Here is a 23,058-nt window from a genome sequence, read left to right on the forward strand (position 1 = left end):
GTCGATTGTCAAGGATGAGGTTACAGAGTACCTGGAGGCATATGACAAGGTAGGCAGAACTCAGCATGGTTTCCTTAAAGGAAAATCCTGCCTGACAAACCCATTACAATTTTTTGAGGAAATTACAAGTAGGCTAGACAAGCAAGATGCAGCGGATGTTGTATATTTGGATTTTCAGAAGGCCTTTGACAAGGTGCCACACATGAGGCTGCTTAACAAGATAAGAGCCCATGGAATTACAGGAAAGTTACATACGTGGATAGGGTGTTGGCTGATTGGCAGGAAACAGCGAGTGGGAATAAAGGGATCCTATTCTGGTTGGCTGCCAGTTACCAGTGGTGTTCCACATGGGTCCGTGTTGGGGCCGCTTCTTTTTACATTGTACATCAACGATTTGGATTATGGAATAGATGGCTTTGTGGCTAAGTTTGCTGATGATACAAAGATAGGTGGAGGGGCCGGTAGTGCTGAGGAAACAGAGAGTCTGCAGAGAGACTTGGACAGGTTGGAAGAATGGGCAAAGAAGTGGCAAATGAAATACAGTGTTGGAAAGTGTATGGTTATGCACTTTGGCAGAAGAAATAAATGGGCAGACTATTACTTAAATGGGGAGAGAATTCAAAGTTCTGAGATGCAACGGGACTTGGGAGTCCTCATGCAGGATACCCTTAAGGTTAACCTCCAGGTTGAGTCTGTGGTGAAGAAGGCGAATGCAATGTCGGCATTCATTTCTAGAGGAAGAGAGTATAGGAGCAGGGATGTGATGTTGAGGTTCTATAAGGCACTGGTAAGACCTCACTTGGAGTACTGTGTACAGTTTTGGGCTCCTTATTTAAGGTAGGATGTGCTGACGTTGGAGAGGGTACGGAGAAAATTCACTAGAATGATTCCGGGAATGAGAGGGTTAACATATGAGGAGCGTTTGACTGCTCTTGGACTGTATTCCTTGGAGTTCAAAAGAATGAGGGGGGACCTCATAGAAACATTTTGAATGTTGAAAGGCACAGACAGAGTGGATGTGGCAAAGTTGTTTCCCATGATGGGGGAGTCTAGTACGAGAGGGCATGACTTAAGGATTGAAAGGCGCCCATTCAGAACAGAGATGCGAAGAAATTTTTTTAGCCAGAGGGTGGTGAATCTATGGAATTTGTTGCCACGGGCAGCAGTGGAGGCCAAGTCATTGGGTGTATTTAAGGCAGAGACTGATAGGTATCTGAGTAGCCAGGGCATCAAAGGTTCTGGTGAGAAGGCGGAGGAGTGGGACTAAATGAGAGAATGGATCAGCTCATAATAAAATGGCGGAGCAGACTCGATGGGCCGAATGGCCAATTTCTGCTTCTTTGTCTTATGGTCTTATAAGAAGAGGGCAGCTTAAAAAAAAAGTGAGAGCACTGGGATTGAGGCAGAGAAAATAACGTATTTAGTGGCACAGTACATGTAGGCCCTTTCGGCCCCTCAAGACATGCTGCCCCAGCAACTCCACAACCCAAATTAACCCAAACCTAATCAAGGGACAACCTACAATATCCAATGAAACCACCCGGTACATCTTTGGATGGTGGGATGAAACTGGAGCACCCGGGGAAAACCCTTGCATTCCACGGGGAAGAAGTATAGAGACTCCTTACAGAATGGCCCTATGATTGAACCCTAGATAGCCAAGCCGTGAGAGCATCGCGCCAATCACTCTGCCACCGTGACATCCATGATGGAAATAGATCGGAAAATATGCTGCAGTTAGAGTATTTCAAACTCTTTTCTCTGAAAGTCTCCACTCCAGAGACTAATGCACAAGATTTATTAAAATAAAGATTCGGGAATTGAGGGTATGTGGAACTGGCACTGAAGGGATGACGCCGGAATAGATCCGCCATCATCAAATGGCAGGGCTAGCCTGAGGAATCAAGTGGCCTCTATTTTCTGAGGTCTTGTTCCCTGTGAACCACTGTAGACAGTGCAGATAGTAGATAGCCGCACCTTAATCTCAGTAAAATTATGAACATTGCACTGTCTAAATCGTCTTTAAATGACTACTTTGCAACCACTCCTTGCATCTTTTCTGGTCTGGCTTTACATCAGAACTGCAAGTCATCGTTGTTCTAAATCTGATTATTTAAGTCTGCTGCCCAGTATGATGTGACATACCCAAGAATGAATTATTAAAATGAAATAATCATACAATGAAAATAAATTAATGTGTAGATATTTTTGCTGATACTATCAACCTGTTGCAAGGACTTTTATATTTTTTTCCTACTGCATAATCTCCCTCAAGCCTGAGATACATTACTGTATCCGCCTGCATCACACTTCATCCCATGTATTGTCTAGTGTAATGCAAATAACCCTTTATCGAATATTGTAATATCTTTGTTAACGTACATATCCTTTTCAGCGGAACACCAGGAATGCACGTTAATTAGACAGTGTGCCCCGGTTTTCGTACAGTAATAATTTGTAGTTGATATAAGAATATACTGAATTATATCTTTTATTATCTAACGTTTCTGACGGTGCACTGTGTAAACGCTAAACCCTACAGCATCGACTCCCGTTGGGAGCCGCCGCCTCTCCACATCCTACCAGGCTTGCAATCACTCGAGCGCCAAGGATTCGGGGCCCGGAATTTCTTACGCTTGCAGTCCGTGTCGGGTATCTGTATTAGCCTCAATTCAAACAGGACAATAGAAACAAAGCGTAAGATTTTAAACACGAAGTCGATTACCTGAGGTAGCGGCAGAATCGGAGCGCACCTCCACATACACTTCCCTGGTTAGATGGCAAAAACTTTCAGTCATCATGATCCACTGAGATGGAGCTTGTGTAGCGTTCTTAAATATACCCACAGCTCCGCCTGTTGTAAACGCGAGCACAAACTTCCCCTAATGGCCAAGTGCTGACGCTAGCAGCATTATCAACCGTGATTCATCAAATATAACGGGGCAATCTCAAACTTGCATTTAATTGGGAGAAGGCGCATCCATAAGAAAGTTTATAGAAAACAAATTTGAGGTGCGGTCTGTTCTGTAATTTGGAGAATATGGCAGCTAGCTTGTGCCCGGCGGGATTCCACAAGTAGCAGGGAGGAAATACTCAATGGGCAGAACTTCCCACCAACTTAAGTGCCAAATTTATATTTCATTTTGAACGATTCACTTGTGGCAATTTAATCGGCCGAATCAAAGGTGATGACAAATCAGCATATAGGAGGGAGATCGAAAATCTGGCTGAGTTGTCGTCTTCTACACTTCTCTCTTCGGTGGTCCATCGAAATCCGATGACGACGTCCTCTCCTTTAACGGTGAGATCTTTGATGACTATACAGTCCTATCCTGGACCCACAAGCTCCATTGCAGGTGGGACATGTATATGTGGTAGTGGTGGCAAGCATGGCTGCATTTCTCCTGGCTCTCTTCTGCTGTCTTCTGGTTGCTCTTTCCATCTCCAGAATACGAACCCCGTCCTTACACAGCTGTTGCCAAGCGGTACAGTCAGCAACATCATCCTCCAGGTCCTCTGGTCTGATCTTGCACTTCCTTAAAGCATTCTTCATCTGATCCTTATAGTGCTTCTTCAGCCCTCCAGCTGAGCGTCGACCATTATGCAGCTGGCCATTTAACACACTGTGGGGTAACCGACATGGCGGCTCTCACTCAGTGTCAGAAAGACCAAGGAGTTGATTATTGACTTCAGGAGGAAACCAGTCTTCACTGGGGAATCAGAGGTGGAGAGGACAACAACATTTAATTCCTCGGTGTTATCATTTCAAGGGGGTCTGTCCTGGGCCCAGCAAGTAAGTGCAATTACGTTGAAAGCATGGCAGCGCCTCTACTTCCTTAGGGGTTTACGAAGATTTGGCATGACATCGACAACTTTGATAAACGTCTGTAGATGAGTGATGTAGAGTATGTTGATTGGTTGCATCACGGCCTGGTATGGAAACAACAATGCTCTTGAATGAACAATCCTACAAAAAGTAGTGGCTATGGCCCATCCATGTTCATTAAAGCTCTCCCCACCCCATCACTGAGCACATCTACACAAAGCGCTATCACAAGAAAGCAGCATCGATCATTTTGGATCTCCCCCTCCCATTCCCACTTTCAAATCTCTTACTAGCTCTTCCTTCAGTTAGTCCTGACAAAGGGTCTCGGCCTGAAACGTCAACTGCACCTCTTCCTAGAGATGCTGCCTGGCCTGCTGCGTTCACCAGCAACTTTGATGTGTGTTGCTTGAATTTCCAGCATCTGCAGAATTCCTCGTGTATACAGTTACATCATCATTTGCAGGAAATGCTTACAATTCCTAATGCACAAAAATACCTGAAACACAAAAACATTCTAACAAATAGCTCATACACATCTCAGCAGCAGACATAAGGGACTCCGGATACTGGAATGGTGGGTAATTCTGGTGAAAGTTCAAGGAGCAAAGAAGCCCCCCCCCCACCACTCCCAACTATGTTCTGAATGTAAGGGCTTCTTCTTCCATGTTACTTGCTAAGGCTAATAATGAAATGGCTTCTCTGTAGTGATAACTGAGGTAATGTTCTCTGTGGCCACATGTTTGGGTTATAATTATTCATAGCGGGACGTATTCACTTGCTAACCAATTGGGATAGATGTTATTCTGTCTGTATGAAAGCTGTTAGTTTGCGCAGGCTTGGGGGAGAAGGCGCGAAGAGGATGAAGAGGGAAGAGGTGGCTTGAGGAGATGGTTGCTGGACCCTCTGGGCATGGGCTCAGGGCGGGAGCCCAGGGGTCGACGACGAGCGGCGGAAGATCAGCGAAAGGGAATCCGTGAGTTCCAACGTTTGTGCACTGGACATGTTGATGAGATTATTGGCACCTTTTACTTGTTTTTCTTTTCTTTTGTTTCTCTACTAACCCCATACTTAAATATAAAATCTTAATCATTTAACCACACATTGTAGACTGAATGTTATTTCGGGGTACTGGTGTTACACGGGGGGACACAACATACAGCATCCACCCAAACACGAATGCTAAAGTTTGGTCGGGGAGGGGGCGCCGCCCCCAGATCATGCCACTAGATGCAAAAGTGTTACATGAAGAACTGTAGTAAGTGTGTGCACTGCCACTGAACTCTGAACCAACACGAAGGTACCCCTTGTTCAATCCCTTCCGACCTATGTTCGTGACACTTCTCATGCTCTTAAACTTTTCGATGATTTTAAGTTCCCTGGCCCCAACCGCTTTATTTTCACCATGGATGTCCAGTCCTTATATACTTCCATCCCCCATCAGGAAGGTCTCAAAGCTCGACGCTTCTTTTTGGATTCCAGACCTAATCAGTTCCCCTCTACCACCACTCTGCTCCGTCTAGCGGAATTAGTCCTTACTCTTAATAATTTCTCCTTTGGCTCCTCCCACTTCCTCCAAACTAAAGGTGTAGCTATGGGCACCCGTATGGGTCCTAGCTATGCCTGCCTTTTTGTTGGGTTTGTGGAACAATCTATGTTCCGTGCCTATTCTGGTATCTGTCCCCCACTTTTCCTTCGCTACATCGATGACTGCATTGGCGCTGCTTCCTGCACGCATGCAGAACTCGTTGACTTTATTAACTTTGCCTCCAACTTTCACCCTGCCCTCAAGTTTACCTGGTCCATTTCCGACACCTCCCTCCCCTTTCTAGATCTTTCTGTCTCTGTCTCTGGAGACAGCTTATCCACTGATGTCTACTATAAGCCTACTGACTCTCACAGCTATCTGGACTATTCCTCTTCTCACCCTGTCTCTTGCAAAAACGCCATCCCCTTCTCGCAATTCCTCCGTCTCCGCCGGATCTGCTCTCAGGATGAGGCTTTTCATTCTAGGACGAGGGAGATGTCTTCCTTTTTTAAAGAAAGGGGCTTCCCTTCCTCCACTATCAACTCTGCTCTTAAACGCATCTCCCCCATTTCACATACATCTGCTCTCACTCCATCCTCTCGCCACCCCACTAGGAATAGGGTTCCCCTGGTCCTCACCTACCACCCCACCAGCCTCCGGGTCCAACATATTATTCTCCGTAACTTCCGCCACCTCCAACGGGATCCCACCACTAAGCACATCTTTCCCTCCCCCCTCCTCTGCATTCCGCAGGGATCGCTCCCTACACAACTCCCTTGTCCATTCGTCCCCCCCATCCCTCCCCACTGATCTCCCTCCTGGCACTTATCCGTGTAAGCAGAACAAGTGCTACACATGCCCTTACACTTCCTCCCTTACCACCATTCAGGGCCCCAAACAGTCCTTCCAGGTGAGGCAACACTTCACCTGTGAGTCGACTGGGGTGATATACTGCGTCCGGTGCTCCCGATGTGGCCTTTTATATATTGGCGAGACCCGATGCAGACTGGGAGACCGCTTTGCTGAACATCTACGCTCTGTCCGCCAGAGAAAGCAGGATCTCCCAGTGGCCACACATTTTAATTCCACATCCCATTCCCATTCTGACACGTCCATCCACGGCCTCCTCTACTGTAAAGATGAAGCCACACTCAGGTTGGAGGAACAACACCTTACATTCCGTCTGGGTAGCCTCCAACCTGATGGCATGAACATCGACTTCTCTAACTTCCGCTAAGGCCCCACCTCCCCCTCGTATCCCATCTGTTACTCATTTTTATGCACACATTCTTTCTCTCACTCTCCTTTTTCTCCCTCTGTACCTCTGAATATACCTCTTGCCCATCCTCTGGGTCCCCGCCCCCCTTGTCTTTCTTCCCGGACCTCCTGTCCCATGATCCTCTCGTATCCCCTTTTGCCTATCACCTGTCCAGCTCTTGGCTCTATCCCTCCCCCTCCTGTCTTCTCCTATCATCTTGGATCTCCCCCTCCCCCTCCAACTTTCAGATCCCTTACTCACTCTTCATTCAGTTAGTCCTGACGAAGGGTCTCGGCCTGAAAAGTCGACTGCACCTCTTCCTACAGATGCTGCCTGGCCTGCTGCGTTCACCAGCAACTTTGATGTGTGTTACACTATTTACAGTCAGCAAAGCCCCACTTACGAGGTGAGCAGGTCTGGAATTGCCAAGGTTCCATGGGTGTTCCAAACATGGTGACATCTGATTAAAGTGAGTGCAGTCCCAGCAGGTTAAGATTTAATTTGCTTTATATTCTTTAAAGGATCAGAATACCAATGACAAAATGCCCTGCATTCCTTCAAGCATTGTCACAGGATTTAATTTTTACCTCCACCTGGGGAAGGAAAGGGGGCTGATCTAAAGATCTGCAGCTTCAAATGTGCAGCAAGTTCTCAGTATCATACAAGAGCAATAATTTAATCTTCGACACAATCTGTTTCTGGATTTCAGTTTGGCATTCAACACTACTGTCCCATGGACCTTGGTGAACAAACTCCTATTCCCCAGACTAAATACACCACTGTGCATCTAGGTGTTTTGCTTCCTAACCAACAGACCTCAGATAGTCAGGATACACACCCACTTCCCCAGGGCTGTGTGCTGATCCCATTGCTGTGAACTCTGCTCTCACATGACTGCATGGCAAAACACAGCCTTGTATCCCTTTTGCCAATCAACTTCCCAGCTCTTGGCTTCATCCCTCCCCCTCCTGTCTTCTCATATCATTTCGGGTCTCCCCCTGCCCCTCCCACTTTCAAACCTCTTACTATCTCTTTTTTCCGTTAGTCCTGACGAAGAGTCTCGACCTGAAACGTCGACTGTACTTCCTCCTATATATGTTGCCTGGCCTGCTGCGTTCCACCAGCATTTTGTGTGAGTTGCTTAAAACTGAGAAACATAGTTTTTACATGAAAACCATCAACTCTTTGCTTTCTGGCCTCCAGTAGCTCCCAGGTAAGCAACATTACAATTACAAACAACTCTTTTTCATATCCTCTCATGAGATACACTAGTACTTGCCTTTAGCCTTAATACCTTAAATGTCTGTGCTCCAAACCTGTCTTCTAGGATACACAAGTTTTTAAGTAGTCCACCACTGGAATTCCCTCTTAAATTTCTCATTTTCCTTTTCAGACATACAATCTTTATACCTATTACTATGACTATTTTAAAAAATATTTGCTTTAACGTCTCTTTATTTGACTTGGTGACAAATCTTCCAGATAATGAGCGACAATCTCCTGATTGAACTCAAGAGGATCAAACAGCATCTGTCGGAGGAAAGGAACTGTCAACAGTTTGGATCAAAATCCTACATCAGAACACTGATATCTAGATAATGAGTTTGTGAGGTATGTTGGGGGCATCTTTACAAGATGAGAGTTTTGCATGCACAAAGAAGCTGGTGGTATTCACCTAAGCTTTTTTTAGTACTTTTGTAATGATACAGTATTCCAGTTGTACTGTCTTGAAGCTGAGCTCAGAAATGAAAAGACAAACTCTTCTAATTCTGTATAAATTCACAGTTTCAAGAGGTGAGGAACTTGCAAGAGTGTGGCTAGGCATAACTCAAATGGCACTATAAATTTGCCGATGATACAACCACTGCTGGCAGAATTTCAGATGGTTCCAAAAGGGCACACAGGAATGAGATACTCCAGTTAGCTGAGGAGGGTACCAGCAACAACCTTGCACTCAACATCAGCAAGACCAAAAGGCTGATTGTGGATTTCATTTAAGGGTAAGACAAGGGAACACGAACCAATCCTTACTGAGGGATCAGAAGTGGAGAGAGTGAGCAACTTCAAGTTTTCGAGGACCTAACCTGGATGTAACATATTGAGGCAGCTATTAAAAAAAGGGCAAGACAGCGACTATATTTCATTAGAGTTTGAGGAGATTTAAGTTGTCAACTAAAACACTCGAAATGTAGAGAGCATCCTCACTGGCTGCATCACCATCTGGTATGGGGTGGGGAGAACTACTGCATAAGATAGAAATAAGTTGCAGAAATTTGCAAAATTAGTCAGCTCTATCATGGGTACCAGCCTCCATAGTATCCAAGACATCTTCAAGTAGTGCTTTAGGAAGGCAGCATCCGTCTTTAAGGATCCCCACTTGCTAGGACTTGCCCTCTTCGTACTGTTATGGTCAGGAAGGAGGTACAGAAGCCTGAAAGCATACTCTCAGCGAATCAGGAACAGCTTCTTTCCCTCTGTCATCCAATTTCTAAATGGACACTACATCACTGCTTTTTTTTACTTGTAATTTGGCACTACTTATTTCAACTTAACTATTTAATAAATGTGTGTGTGTGTGTATATATATATGTAAAAGGCATTTCAGAAGGGCAATGTCATGATCATCGCTAGGGATTTTAACATGAAAGTGGATTGGGAAAACCAGTCAAGCACTGGACCACAAGAAAGAGAATTTGTAGAACGTCTAAGGGATGGCTTTTTAGAACAGCTTGTTGTTGAGCCCACTAGGGGATTGGCTGTGCTGGATTGGGTGTTGTGTGCAATGATCTGGAGGTGATAAGAGAGCTTAAGGTTAAGGAACTCTTCAGGACAGTGATCACAATATGATAGAGTTCAATTTGAAATTTGAGAAGGAGGAACTAAATTCCAATGTATCAGAATTTTAGTGGATTAAAGGAAATTACAATGGCATGAAAGGGGAACTGGCCAAAGTTGACTGGAAAGGGACACTAGCAGGAAGGACAGCAGAGCAGCAATGCCTGGAGTTTCTGCGAAAAATTAGGGAAGTGCAAGACAGATATATTCCAAAGAAGAAATTTTTGAATGGAAGAAGGACACAACCGTGGCTGACAACTGAAGTCAGAGCCAAAGTAAAAGCAAAAGAGAGGGCATACAAGGAAGCCAAAGCTATTGGCAAGATACAGGATTGGGAAGCTTTTTAAAACTTCCAGAAGGAAACCAAGAAGGTCATTAGGAAGGAAAAAAATGAATTATGAAAGGAAGCTGGCAACTAATACCAAAGAAGATACTAAAAGTTTTTTTTAAGTATATAAAAGGTAAGAGAGTTGAGGAAGAATATAGGACCAACAGAAAGTGATGCTGGAGATATTGTAATGAGAGACGCAGAGACAGCAGAGGAACTGTGTGTGTATTTTGCATCAGTCTTCACAGTGGAAGACACCTGCAGTATAAGTTACAATTGAGAAGGTGCTCAGGAAGCTTAATGGTCTGAAGGTGGACAAATCTCCTGGACCTGATGGAATGCTCCCCCAGGTTCTGAAGGAAGTAGCTGGAAAGATTGCAGAGGCATTAACGATGATCTTTCAAGAATCGATAAATTCTGCCATTGTACGGATGACTGGAAAATTGCAAAAGTTACACCGCTATTTAAGAAGGGTGGGAAGCAGCAGAAAGGAAACTATAGACCTGTTAGCCTGACAATAGTGGTTGGGAAGTTGTTCGAATCAATTGATGAGATTACGGAGTATGTGGAGGCATATGACAAGATAGGCCAAAGCCTGCATGATTTCCTGAAAGGAAAATCCGGCCTGGCTAACATACTGCAATTTTTTGAGAAAATTACAAGCGGGGTAGACAAAGGAGATGCAGTAGATATGGCGTACTTGGATTTTCAGAAGATTTTTGACAAGGTGCTCACATCAGGCTGCTTGCAAGATAAAGGAATTACAGGGAAGTTACTAGCATGGGTAGAGCATTGGCTGATCGGCAGAAAAGAGAGAGTGGGAATAAAGGGATTGTATCCTGGGTGGCTGCCTGTTACCAGTGGAGTTCCCCAGGGGTCGGTGTTGGAACCACTGCTTTTTATGATGTATGTCAATGATTTGGACTATGGGATTAATGGATTTGTGCTAAATTTGCTGATGATACAAAGATAAGTGGAGGAGCAGGTAGTGTTGAGGAAAAAGAGAGCCTGCAGAGAGACTTGCATAGTTTAGGGGAATGCACAAAGAAGTGGCAAATGAAATACAATAAACAACAGGAATTCTGCAGATGCTGGAAATTCAAGCAACACACATCAAAGTTGCTGGTGAACGCAGCAGGCCAGGCAGCATCTGTAGGAAGAGGTACAGTCAACGTTTCAGGCCGAGACCCTTCGTCAGGACTAACTGAAGGAAGAGTTAGTAAGAAATTTGAAAGTGTGAGGGGGAGGGGGAGATCCAAAATGATAGGAGAAGACAGGAGGGGGAAGGATGGAGCCAAGAGCTGGGCAGGTGATTGGCAAAGGGGATATGAGAGGATCATGGGACAGGAGGTCCCGGGAGAAAGACAGGGGGGGGGGGAACCCAGAGGATGGGCAAGGGAGTTAGAGAAGTTGATGTTCATGCCATCAGGCTGGAGGCTACCCAGATGGGATATGTGTTGATCCTCCAACCTGAGTGTGGCTTCATCTTTACAGTAGAGGAGGCCGTGGACAGATATGTCAGAATGGGAATGGGATGTGGAATTAAAATGTGTGGCCACTGGGAGATCCTGCTTCTCCCTACGCGACTCCCTTGTCCATTCGTCCCCCCCCCATCCCCCCCCACTGATCTCCCTCCTGGCACTTATCCATGTAAGCGGAACAAGTGCTACACATGCCCTTACACTTCCTCCCTTACCACCATTCAGGGCCCCAGACAGTCCTTCCAGGTGAGGCAACACTTCACCTGAGTCGGCTGGGGTGATATACTGCATCCCGTGCTCCCGGTGTGGCCTTCTATATATTGGCGAGACCCGACGCAGACTGGGAGATCGTTTTGAACACCAACGCTCTGTCCGCCAGAGAAAGCAGGATCTCCCAGTGGCCACACATTTTAATTCCACATCCCATTCCCATTCTGACATATCTATCCACGACCTCCTCTACTGTAAAGATGAAGCCACACTCAGGTTGGAGGATCAACACCTTATATTCCATCTGGGTAGCCTCCAACCTGATGGCATGAACATCAACTTCTCCAACTTTCGCTAATGCCCCACCTCCCTCTCGTACCCCATCCATTATTTATTTTTATACACACATTCTTTCTCTCACTCTCCTTTTTCTCCCTCTGTCCCTCTGACTATACCCCTTGCCCATCCTCTGGGTTCCACCCCCTTGTCTTTCTCCCCGGACCTCCTGTCCCATGATTCTCTCATATCCCCTTTGCCAATCATCTGCCCAGCTCTTGGCTACATCCCTCCCCCTCCTGTCTTCTCCTATCATTTTGGATCTCCCCCTCCCCCTCACACTTTCAAATCTCTTATAAACTCTTCCTTCAGTTAGTGCTGACGAAGGGTCTCGGCCTGAAATGTCGACTGTACCTCTTCAATGAAATACAATGTTGGAAATTGTATGGTCATGCACTTTGGTGGAAGAAATAAAAGGGCAGACTATTATTTAGATGGGGAAAGAATTCAAACTGCAGAGATGCAAAGGGACTTGGGAGTCCTTGTGCAAGATACCCTAAAGATTAACCTCCAGGTTGAGTCAGTGGTGAAGAAGGTGAATGCAATGTTGGCATTTCATTTCTAGAGGTATAGAATATAAAAGCAGGGATGTGATTTTGAGGCTCTGTAAGGCACTTGCGAGACCACATGAAGTATTGTGTGCAGTTTTGGGCTCCTTATTTTAGAAAGGATATACCGACAACGGAGCGGGTTCAGAGAAGATTCACGAGAATGATTCCAAGAATGAAAGACTTACCGTATGAGGTATGTCTGGCAGCTCTTGGGCTGTATTCCCTGGAGTTCAAGAGAATGAGGGGTATCTCATAGAAACATTCCAAATGTTAAAAGGCCCGAACAGTTTAGATGTGGCAAAGTTATTTCCCATGGTAGGGGAGTCTAGGACAGGAGAGCATGACTTCAGGATTAAAGGACATCCATTTTGAACAGAGATGTAGAGAAATTACTTCAGTTAGAGTGTGGTAAATCTGTGGAATTTGTTGCCACAAGTAGCTGTGGAGGCCAAGTCATTGGGTGCATTTAAGGCAGAGATTAGCCAGGGCATCAAAGGGTATGGGGAGAAGGCAGGGGAGTGGGGCTGACTGGAAGAATTGAATCAGCCCATGATTGAATGGCAGAGCAGACTCGATGGGCCGAGTGGCCTACTTCTGCTCCTATATCTTATGATCTTATATATATTTACTGTTACTCCGTTTCTTTTCTCTATATTTATTTACCATGAATTTCACTGTACTGTTGCAGTAAAGTTAACAAATTTCATGACATACACTGCTGACATTAAATTTGATTCTGATGAGACATTGCCAAAGCCTATTCTTCAGCCTTGTCTTCAATTCAACAAAACATTCTAATTGTTGTCTTCCATTTTCACAAATTTGTGAATTTTGATGTTTTAATAATAGCTCAAGCTTCATTTTAGTAAAACTATGCAACAGACCAAAATTTGTCAAATTGCTTAGGTTTTTAATTTTTTTTTGCCAGTCTTTCTATTTTATTTTTCTAACTAAGTTTGAGACATATTTGAATAAACAATATTCTATATAGAAAATAAAATAGTTGCAACACTTTTCAGTTACTTATTTCAGTCCCCTGAGTAAATGGTTTGGTAACTCAAAGTAGGTTATAAATGAGTTTTCTGTGTCTCAATTGCAACACTGGAGCATGATTTGAAACTACTAAAATTATTCTGGTAATGTATTAAATTAAAGAATTTAAGTGTTGGGTTTAATAGGTACTACACATTAGTTACTGCGCCAACGAAGGTCATGAGGATAATTAATCCAATGACAAGAATTTAATTGCCTTTAGGTTTTCAATAATCTCTAAATCATTTTCAGAAAGTTGAGATGGTGATGGTATCATTGTGCAACCTCGCACAAGGTAACTTACAATGAATCTTGAAGAAGGGTCGTCGCCCAAACCGTCAACTGTTTATAGATGCTGCCTGACCTGCTGAGTTCCTCTAGCATTTTGTGTGTGTTGCTTTGGATTTCCAGCATCTGCAGATTTTCTCAAGCTTACACTGAGAGGCTAGTACAAAGAGGATATTTTTGAAGTATACCCAGATAACACATGAAAAGAGACGGGGCGGTCCTCAGTTAATGGAAAAGAAACTAAAGGAACAAAATGTGCCTTGGTCACTAAAACTAAATACATGCTAAATAATTAGCTGCCCATTGTACTCCCCTCCTGGTTTTGAACTGTTATTAAGTAATAGAATACATTGATTTTAGGGGAAATACAAAAACACAAACAAAACCTCAACTACTGTAAAAGACTACAAAAGTTTTCTGAACTACATCAACACACAGAGAAACAATTTTTAGACCTTTTCTTTAAATGAAACTTGCAGATCTGTGTAGTGCAAAATGAATAGAGCACAAGAGTGTAAGAAAACACATCCAACTTTCTCCAAGTCCAGAAAGAGTATATACATATCTATTGACATAAGCATGTAAAACACAAACAAAAAAATCAATTACTATATTAAATTGTCCAATATACAGAATTTTGACATTTAATGCATACATGTTTATAGTCTCTGCTGTTCAGATATAGAGCCCATTGCATAATGTTTCACTTTTTCTGAACTTTCATTTCCAAAACAAGGTAATCCAGTTAAAATAAAACTTAGCTTTGCTTATACAATTAAATCTAACACTAACAAAGTTTTTTTTTACATATTCCCTAAAATTACTTTTCAAGTACTTAACTTTAGTTGCAGGCTTTTTCAATGCCTTGGTAAGCAGGTTCAGTCCCAAAAGCTGTTTTATTACTTCGTAGTCAGAACAATCATTTCTCAATCTACACTGCATTACTTGGCCTGTGCATAGACAAACGTTTGAACCCGTCCTTGTAACATTGTTAAAGCAGGAAGAGGGATCAAACCAATCTGTTCATACATTTAAATACTGTACTGGCATTATCCAATTCACCCAATAAATCATGGTTACTTTGTTTAATTTTGTCCACATTCATATTTTTCACCAAATCAGCACTTGTAATATATTGGATAATCATCTGCCCTTTCTTATCAAGTGTAAAGTTCAGTTAAAAATATCTGCAGACATAAGAACATTTCAAAATTTTTTAGTTGTTTTATATAAAGACAGTTTCATTAATACAAATACAAAACCGAGTGCTTGTAAATTTGAAGTTAGAACAGAAAATGCTGGAAAACCACACCAAGTCAGTGTTACAATGTTTTGGGTAGATGTGTTTTTTGGATCTTCTAATCCTATTTTTTTTATTTTTAGTGTAGGTTCATTATCAGTGATTGTTATTTTTTAAAAAAACACATAAATCTGAAAACTACATTCTCCACACAAGCTGTTTGGCAAATAGCTTCTTCGGTCTCAGGGGGAAAAAAATATCTGACTTATGACATCTGACACCATGAAAAACACTGCAGTTTATAAAAACAAAGCTAAACCATATTTTGTTACTAAGTGTATTATTTGGGACATAATAAAATAGTTCTGACTTATAAAATATTTTTGTAAACAAATTAATGATATATTTTCTGAGGAAGTGTTTTATTTCATTTTACTAATAAGACTTCTGTTAAAAGGGACAGAAGCTTATGGACCATAAATCAGTTGAATACTGTTGAGAAAGGCACCACTGGTTGCACTTCCTGAGAAAGGTACAGTCACAAAGTTTTGTGCAAATCCATTACACAGTTGTTGGCCCCTTAACATTTTTTTTTTGCGTATGCTTTCAAAACACATTTGAACAAAAAGCAGAAAAAAAGTAAAAAAAAATCCATCAGATAATTCAATTTTTTGATGATGTGCTTCCAGTGTTGAAAAGTTACACATTTCTTAATATCATCTTCACAATTGGATTTTGTTCAATGAACTACCTGCTGATTCCAACATTTCCAAGGCAGAGCAGTTAGCGCATCTTCAAATTGAGAACCAGAAGCACTCTATTCAAATTGTAGGACTACAGTCAAAAAAAAAATCAGGAACTAGGGAACAGTCAGGACCACCAAGTTAATGTGGCATTAACCATTACCAACTGCATAATATCCCACCATTGTAGCTTTGAACCACATCTGGGAACTTCAAATGAGCAGTCAGTGAAGTCAGCAATCAAAAGTGAACTCAAATATTATTCCATTGCACCTCAGGTTTGTTTACCAACAAATTTTGGTTGTCTAAAATTCTTATACTTTAAACAGAAATACAATGGAATTGGAAAAAAAGAAAAGCACATGGATGGCAGATTAAGTATCTTAAGTCCACAGTGCAAGAAGCACACTAAAAGGGAAGCTTGTCCTGTAGATTAAAACTTAAATGATTAATTGAAACACAAGTCATGATATTCCTTTTTAAAACGGACTGTCACTCTATTGTACTTTTCCTTAGAATACACTAACAATCACTAACTTGGATAAAATAAACATGTTCCTTATTCCATCTCAGTTTCCAATTCCAAACCATCAACAGTGAATTCTAAGAATTCAGAAGCCATTTACTTATAATACCCTTAGCAATAAATTTTGGAGGAAAAAAAATTCTGTAAGAACGTGAAGTGGAAAATAGAACAGTAGAAAAACCAACCAATTTCCATTCATTAATCATTGTAAAGGCAAAAGAAAACTCATCTTAAGTTATTGATAGAAAATTTGGGAAGAATTTATATTAAAAAATGTTCTGAAACAACCTAGATGTGAAACATGTTGTCATTAACTTCACATTGATAATTTTGATTGCATGAGGGCAAAAGTATCTGAAATATGTGTAATGAATTTGAAAGTTCTCAATTTTTACAGATGTAACTTTAGAAAACCCAGGAAGAAACAACTTTACAATAACTTAAAGAACCTACAAACTTTGCCTTGAGTAAAATGTTATTGCTAACAAAGCCTGTACTGGCTAAAAACCAAATCAAATTTGCACTGTAAAACCCATGTGAATTAACCAAAGTGATACGTTCTACATTGGTAAAAATTAGACTTCACATTCTTTATACAGATGTGTTCATTAGAAATCCATTCTGGTAATTCCTGTTCCATTTAATAGATAGTAGGCATGGTGCAACCAGCTCAACAGCACCAACCAATACTATTTAAACTTTTATTAAAACCAATCATTTGGCCTCACCTTGTTTCCTGATTACTTCTTTAGCACCAACAGTTCTGTACTGCGTCAACTATTCTGTCGGAGTTGAGGAATTATCTTTTTCTTCCAAGCAGCTCTTTTAACTAAAGAGTTCAAGTGTTTGGATTAACAAGAATGATCCTCAAACTATGATTCTAGAATCTACAATTTACATGTGTATCTAACAATACAAGAGTGACAAGGTTTCTACACTGTGGCCAATCTTTCAACAAATATTATTATTTTGCATGAAACATTTTTGGAATGCTGGCTTAGGCTTCTCCATTCTCCAGAAGAGGTCCTTATGTTAACCAACATATATCCTGTGAAAAATGACTGAATTAGAAAATCACAAATATTTAGTTATATCCATTCTACAAAAGCACGGTTTGATCAGCTACGCGGAGACATTCACATCCCTGAGTGAGATGGGGTTGGTCGTATCTGATGGTTTATCTTCAAGCAGTGTCATAACAGCAGCAGGGTTAGCACTGTGTGCAAAAATCTGTTGGATTGCTCTCCTCAAGTTTACATGCAGCCTGTTCTGTGTCAGGTAAAATGTCTCCATGGCAATAGCCTTCATGGTTCCAGCACACAGATCCTCATATAAAGGACCAGTATACATTCGTGAGGTCTAGAAAAGATGTAACACAAGAAGTTAGCGGGCTCCTTTTTTATCACGTTAAATACGAAAGGACATACAATACATTTGGATACACTGGGACTAAATTTCAGTTTTTAGTACTAGCAGTTCACAGTATTAACGGAAAGCATTAAGTAAGTTTTTTTGTTGTCTAGCACTTAATAATTAGTTAACTGCTGCTTAAAAAAAAACAAAAAGATTGTTTGGTAGCTCCTGAGGATCTTAAAGGGAGAGAGGAAAGTGGACGTACAGAGCAGATTCTGAAGAAAATTTTACAGCAATCTATAATCTTGTTAAACTCAGTGTGTGGGCTGCCTACTTTGACTGGTTTGGGGCAGTCAGAGTTGAACAACATAAATATACAAGGCTAGGGGACAGAAACCATAGAACAACATTGAACAACATCTAGCCCTGGACTACAGCCAGTAAGGTGACTTGGGTAGGTCAGGTGACCTTGAGCCAATGGGATGGAGATCCATCAGTGCCTTTTAGTTGAGACATTAAAGGTTACTTCTCGGTAAATACAGATTCTCCCTGTGCCTCACTGATCATTATTACAGGTGTTATGGATCCCTACATTACACCCTACAACATACTGCAATTCAGGTCTAGGCTTGATCACCACGAAGTCCTCACTGAATTCCACTTAGTTCAAGTATTCTATCTCAAAAGTTCCAAAACTTGAGAACAAATTACTTTGCAGCCTTCTATATTGATGTACATTATAGTCATTGATCTAAATGTAGTTCAACAGTATTCGAGAACAAAATCTTAAGTAATTTTAATAATTGGCTAATTATTGTATTAGATTAATCCAAATCAATCGGAAGCTTCAAAAATGATGTCACTTACATGGTTTTCCAAAAATCGTCGTACTTTGTAAAAATCGGGTAAATAGTTATTTCTGACCACAATCTGTAACCACCGAATTCTTACTTCAGCATTCATTGAGTCGAGCAGTGCAGAGTAACTCTTTGATAGCTTCATCATGACTTCTGACAATGCATAAAAGAGAAAATCTAGGCATTAACCAGCACGATTATCAGGCATTTCATTTTATATCACTAAGCAATATAAGTGGAATAGGCAGACCTTAAGAAAGCAATTCTCAACTGGGCTTGGCCATTGTAAGTCTCCAGCTGTAAAGAAACAACTTTTAATGACTACAGGGGGATTACTAGATTTGCAGAGGGATGGGAACCAGAGTGCCAGGGCAGATTGCGGAGCAGGGGTGAAAATAAATGATGTTAAAAGTTCATGCAAAGTCACAAATAGAAGGGTTGTGTGTGGTGGTAATAATTTTCTGAAGTGTGTCTATTTCAATGCAAGGAGTATTGTGGGGAAGGCTGACAAGCTGAGGGCGTGGATTGACACATGGAATTACGGCATTATAGCCATTAGTGAAACTTGGCTACAGGAGGGGCAGGACTGGCAGCTTAATGTTCCAGGGTTCCGATGTTTCAGACGTGATAGAGGCAGAGGAATGAAGGGTGGGGGGGGGTGGCATTGCTAGTCAGGGAAAATGTTACAGCAGTGCTCAGGCAGGACAGATTAGAGGGCTTGTCTACCGAGGCCATATGGGTGGAGCTGAGAAACAGGAAAGGTATGACCACATTAATGGGGTTGTATTATAGACCACCCAATAGTCAGCAAGAATTGGAGAAGCAAATCTGCAGAGAGATAGCAGACAACTGCAGGAAACATGAAGTTGTGATAGTAGGGGATTTTAATTTTCCACATTGGGACTCCCATACTGTTAAAGGTCTAGATGGGTTAGAGTTTGTAAAATGTGTTCAGGAAAGTTTTCTAAATCAATATATAGAGGTACCTACTAGACAGGATGCAATATTAGATCTCCTATTAGGAAATGAGTTAAGACAGGTGACGGAAGTGTGTATAGGGGAACACTTTGGTTCCAGTGATCATAACACGATTAGTTTCAACTTGATCATGGATAAAGATAGATCTGGTCCTCCGGTTGAGGTTCTAAACTGGAAAAAGGCCAAATTTGAAGAAATGAGAAAGGATCTAAAAAGCATGGATTGGGACAGGTTATCCTCTGGTAAGGATGTGATTGGTAAGTGGGAGGCCTTCAAAGGAGAAATTTTGAGAGTGCAGAGTTTGTATGTTCCTGTCAGGATTAAAGGCAAAGTGAATAAGAATAAGGAACCTTGGTTCTCAAGGGATATTGGAACTCTGATAAAGAAGAAGAGAGAGATGTATGACATGTATAGGAAACAGGGAGCAATTAAGGTGCTTGAGGAATATAAAAAGTGCAAAAAAATACTTAAGGAAGAAATCAGGAGGGCTAAAAGAAGACATGAGGCTGCTTTGGCAGTCAAGGTGAAGAATAATCCAAAGAGCTTCTACGGGTATATTAAGAGCAAAAGGATAGTAAGGGATAAAATTGATCCTCTTGAAGATCAGACTGGTCAGCTATGTATGGAACCAAAAGAAATGGGGGAGATCTTAAATGGGTTTTTTGCGTCTGTATTTACTAAGGAAACCGGCATGGAGTCCATAGAAAGTCAATGGAAATAAGGCAAACAAGTAGTGAGGTCATGGAACCTATACAGATTGAAGAGGAGGAGGTGCTTGCTATCTTGAAGCAAATCAGAGTAGATAAATCCCCAGGACCTGACAGGGTATTCCCTCGGACCTTGAAGGAGTCTAGTCTTGAAACTGCAGGGGCCCTGGCAGATATATTTAAAATGTCGGTATCAACGGGTGAGGTGCTGGAGGATTGGAGAGTGGCTCATGTTGTTCCGCTGTTTAAAAAAGGCTCTAAAAGTAATCCAGGAAGTTATGGGCCGGTAAGTTTGACATCGGTAGCAGGTAAATTATTGGAAGGAGTACTAAGAGATAGAATCTACAAGTATTTGGATAGACAGGGACTTATTAGGGCAAGTCAACATGGTTTTGTGCGTGGTAGGTCATGTTTAACAAATCTATTAGAGTTTTTCGAGGAGGTTACCAGGAAAGTGGATGAAGGGAAGGCAGTGGATGTTGCCTACATGGACTTCAGTAAGGCCTTTGACAAGGTCCCGCATGAAAGGTTAGTTAGGAAGATTCAGTCGCTAGGTATACATGGTGAGGTAGTAATTGGATTAGACATTGGCTCAATAGAAGAAGCCAGAGGGTGGTAGTGGAGGATTGCTTCTCTGAGTGGAGGCCTGTGACCAGTGGTGTGCCACAGGGATCAGTGCTGGGTCCATTGTTATTTGTCATCTATATCAATGATCTAGATGATAATGTGGTAAGTTGGATCAGCAAATTTGCTGATGATACAAAGATTGGAGATGTAGTGGACAGTGAGGAAGGTTTTCAAAGCTTGCAGAGGGATTTGGACCAGCTGGAAAAATGGGCTGAAAAATGGCAGATGGAGTTTAATACAGACAAGTGTGAGGTATTGCACTTTGGAAGGACAAACCAAGGTAGAACATACAAGGTAAATGGTAGGGCACTGAGGAGTGCAGTAGAACAGAGGGATCTCGGAATACAGATACAAAATTCCCTAAAAGTGGTGTCACAGGTAGATAGGGTCGTAAAGAGAGCTTTTGGTACATTGGTCTTTATAAAGCAAAGTATTGAGTATAAGAGTTGGAATGTTATGGTGAGGTTGTATAAGGCATTGGTGAGGCTGAATTTGGAATATTATGTACAGTTTTGGTCCCAAATTACAGGAAGAATATTAATAAGGTTGAAAGAGTGCAGAGAAGGATGTTGCCGGGACTTGAGAAACTGAGTTACAGAGAAAGGTTGAACAGGTGAGGACTTTATTCCCTGGAGCGTAGAAGAATGAGGGGAGATTTGATAGAGGTATATAAAATTATGATGGGTATAGAGAGAGTGAATGCAAGCAGGCTTTTTCCACTGAGGCTAGGGGAGAAAAAAACCAGAGGACATGGGTTAAGGGTGAAGGGGGGCAAGTTTAAAGGGAACATTGGGGGGGGGGCTTTTTCACACAGAGAGTGGTGGGAGTGTGGAATGAGCTGCCAGATGAAGTGGTAAATGCGGACTCACTTTTAACATAACAAAAACTTGGGACAGGTACATGGATGAGAGGTGTATGGAAGGATATGGTCCAGGTGCAGGTCAGTGGGACTAGGCAGAAAAATGGTTTGGCACAGCCAAGAAGGGCCAAAAGGCCTGTTTCTGTGCTGTAATGTTCTATGGTTCTATGGTAATGACTGACTGCAACCAATACCAGTTTGAGTTCAGGACTGGTTGACTCTGAATCAAATTCTTGGCCAAAACTTCAGCATAATTGTAAAGTCAAAGCAAAGGATGTTTTACAAGTAATTCAAACAAAAATGTATGATTTTAAATTTTTGCCGTGCTAAAATTCAGAGTCAATTTGCTGCTCAATATCCACACATTGGTGAGAACAGTATCAGCATTATCCAGCTCTCCAAAACACACTGCAACAATGAATCAGTATGAATATTTGTGAACAGTTATAAACTTGCCAGTTACAAATCCTGCCAGTTAGCCAATCTTTTACCTAGGCTGGCATCTTTCCTATAATACCATGGGCTCTTATCTTGACAAACAGCCTCACATGCTGCACCTTGTCAAAGGTTTCTGAAAGTCCAACTAAACAACATCCACTGACTCTGTCCTGCTTGTTATTTCCTCAAAGAATTCCAACAAATTTGTCAGGCAAGATTTCCTCTTAAGGAAACTATACTGACTTTGACCTATTTTGTCATGTGCCTCTAAATACCCCGAAACCTCATCCTTAAAAATAACCTCCAACATCTTTCCAATCACTGAAGTTAGGTTAACTGGCCTATAATTTCCTTTCTTCTGCCTCCCTCCCTTCTGAAACAGTGGAGTGATATTTCCAGCGGTTAACAGCAAGGGATAAAATCGAATCTTAATCCATTATATTGAAGCTTCAAGCTTCAGATTAAGCCTTTTCACTGAGATAGCCTATTAAATTGTTAATGCTAATACATGCTATAATTACTGAGCTGGATCTCACAACACAATGGATCAATTTGTTTAGCTCTATTTCCTATCAACATGTAAATGACAGGGCTTCCTAAATGCACCGAATAAAACTGTGCTCACGAGCAAAATTTATTTCATTTTCTCTCCTCTACCCCATCTGCTGAATGCTCTGAACTTGAACCAGGAATTTCCTTATTATTTCAACTATGACAGATTTGTTTTGCACTAAAGCCAGCAACATACATGTCAAAACAAACAAAACGTACAATATATAACAATAATAATGAGTTACTCTGCTTATTGTCATACCATGAGGCAATGGAGATCTGTCCAGGAGTTTGTCCAACAAATGGACTATTTGGAATGTTTTCCATTTGGATATATCAATCTCTGTAATATGGTTTCCATCAAGAGTTTCTGAACTCCAGAGTTGGTACAGAGTTTCCACTGGTTTTATCAAACTGGATCCCTGAGACAAGTCTGGTTCCAACAGTGGTGGCCCAGAAGCATTCAGCCAGCGCTCAAACTCTAGTCCTAAAAACAAGGGAGAAAATA

The 23,058-nt window shown here is 41.8% G+C and overlaps 2 protein-coding genes across 3 annotated transcripts in view; both read right to left on the bottom strand.

Moving 5' to 3' along the window:
* Positions 1–2,878, bottom strand: part of capn10 (calpain 10) — a 42,433-nt gene extending 39,555 nt beyond the window's left edge. For both annotated transcript variants that reach the window (XM_072255190.1, XM_072255191.1), the window contains exon 1: positions 2,726–2,878. In XM_072255190.1, coding sequence (XP_072111291.1) covers positions 2,726–2,761 — 36 coding nt within the window. In that variant the 5' untranslated portion in view covers positions 2,762–2,878. The remainder of the gene's footprint in view (positions 1–2,725) is intronic.
* Positions 2,879–14,221: 11,343 nt separating this feature from the next.
* Positions 14,222–23,058, bottom strand: part of rnpepl1 (arginyl aminopeptidase like 1) — a 72,812-nt gene continuing 63,975 nt past the window's right edge. Inside the window, exons 9-11 of the mRNA XM_072255195.1 lie at positions 22,813–23,037; positions 18,400–18,542; positions 14,222–17,538 (exon numbers count right to left, since the gene is read on the bottom strand). Coding sequence (XP_072111296.1) covers positions 17,302–17,538; positions 18,400–18,542; positions 22,813–23,037 — 605 coding nt within the window. The 3' untranslated portion in view covers positions 14,222–17,301. The remainder of the gene's footprint in view (positions 17,539–18,399; positions 18,543–22,812; positions 23,038–23,058) is intronic.

Source organism: Mobula birostris, chromosome 4 (assembly GCF_030028105.1).
Source record: "Mobula birostris isolate sMobBir1 chromosome 4, sMobBir1.hap1, whole genome shotgun sequence".
Taxonomy (NCBI): domain Eukaryota; kingdom Metazoa; phylum Chordata; class Chondrichthyes; order Myliobatiformes; family Myliobatidae; genus Mobula; species Mobula birostris.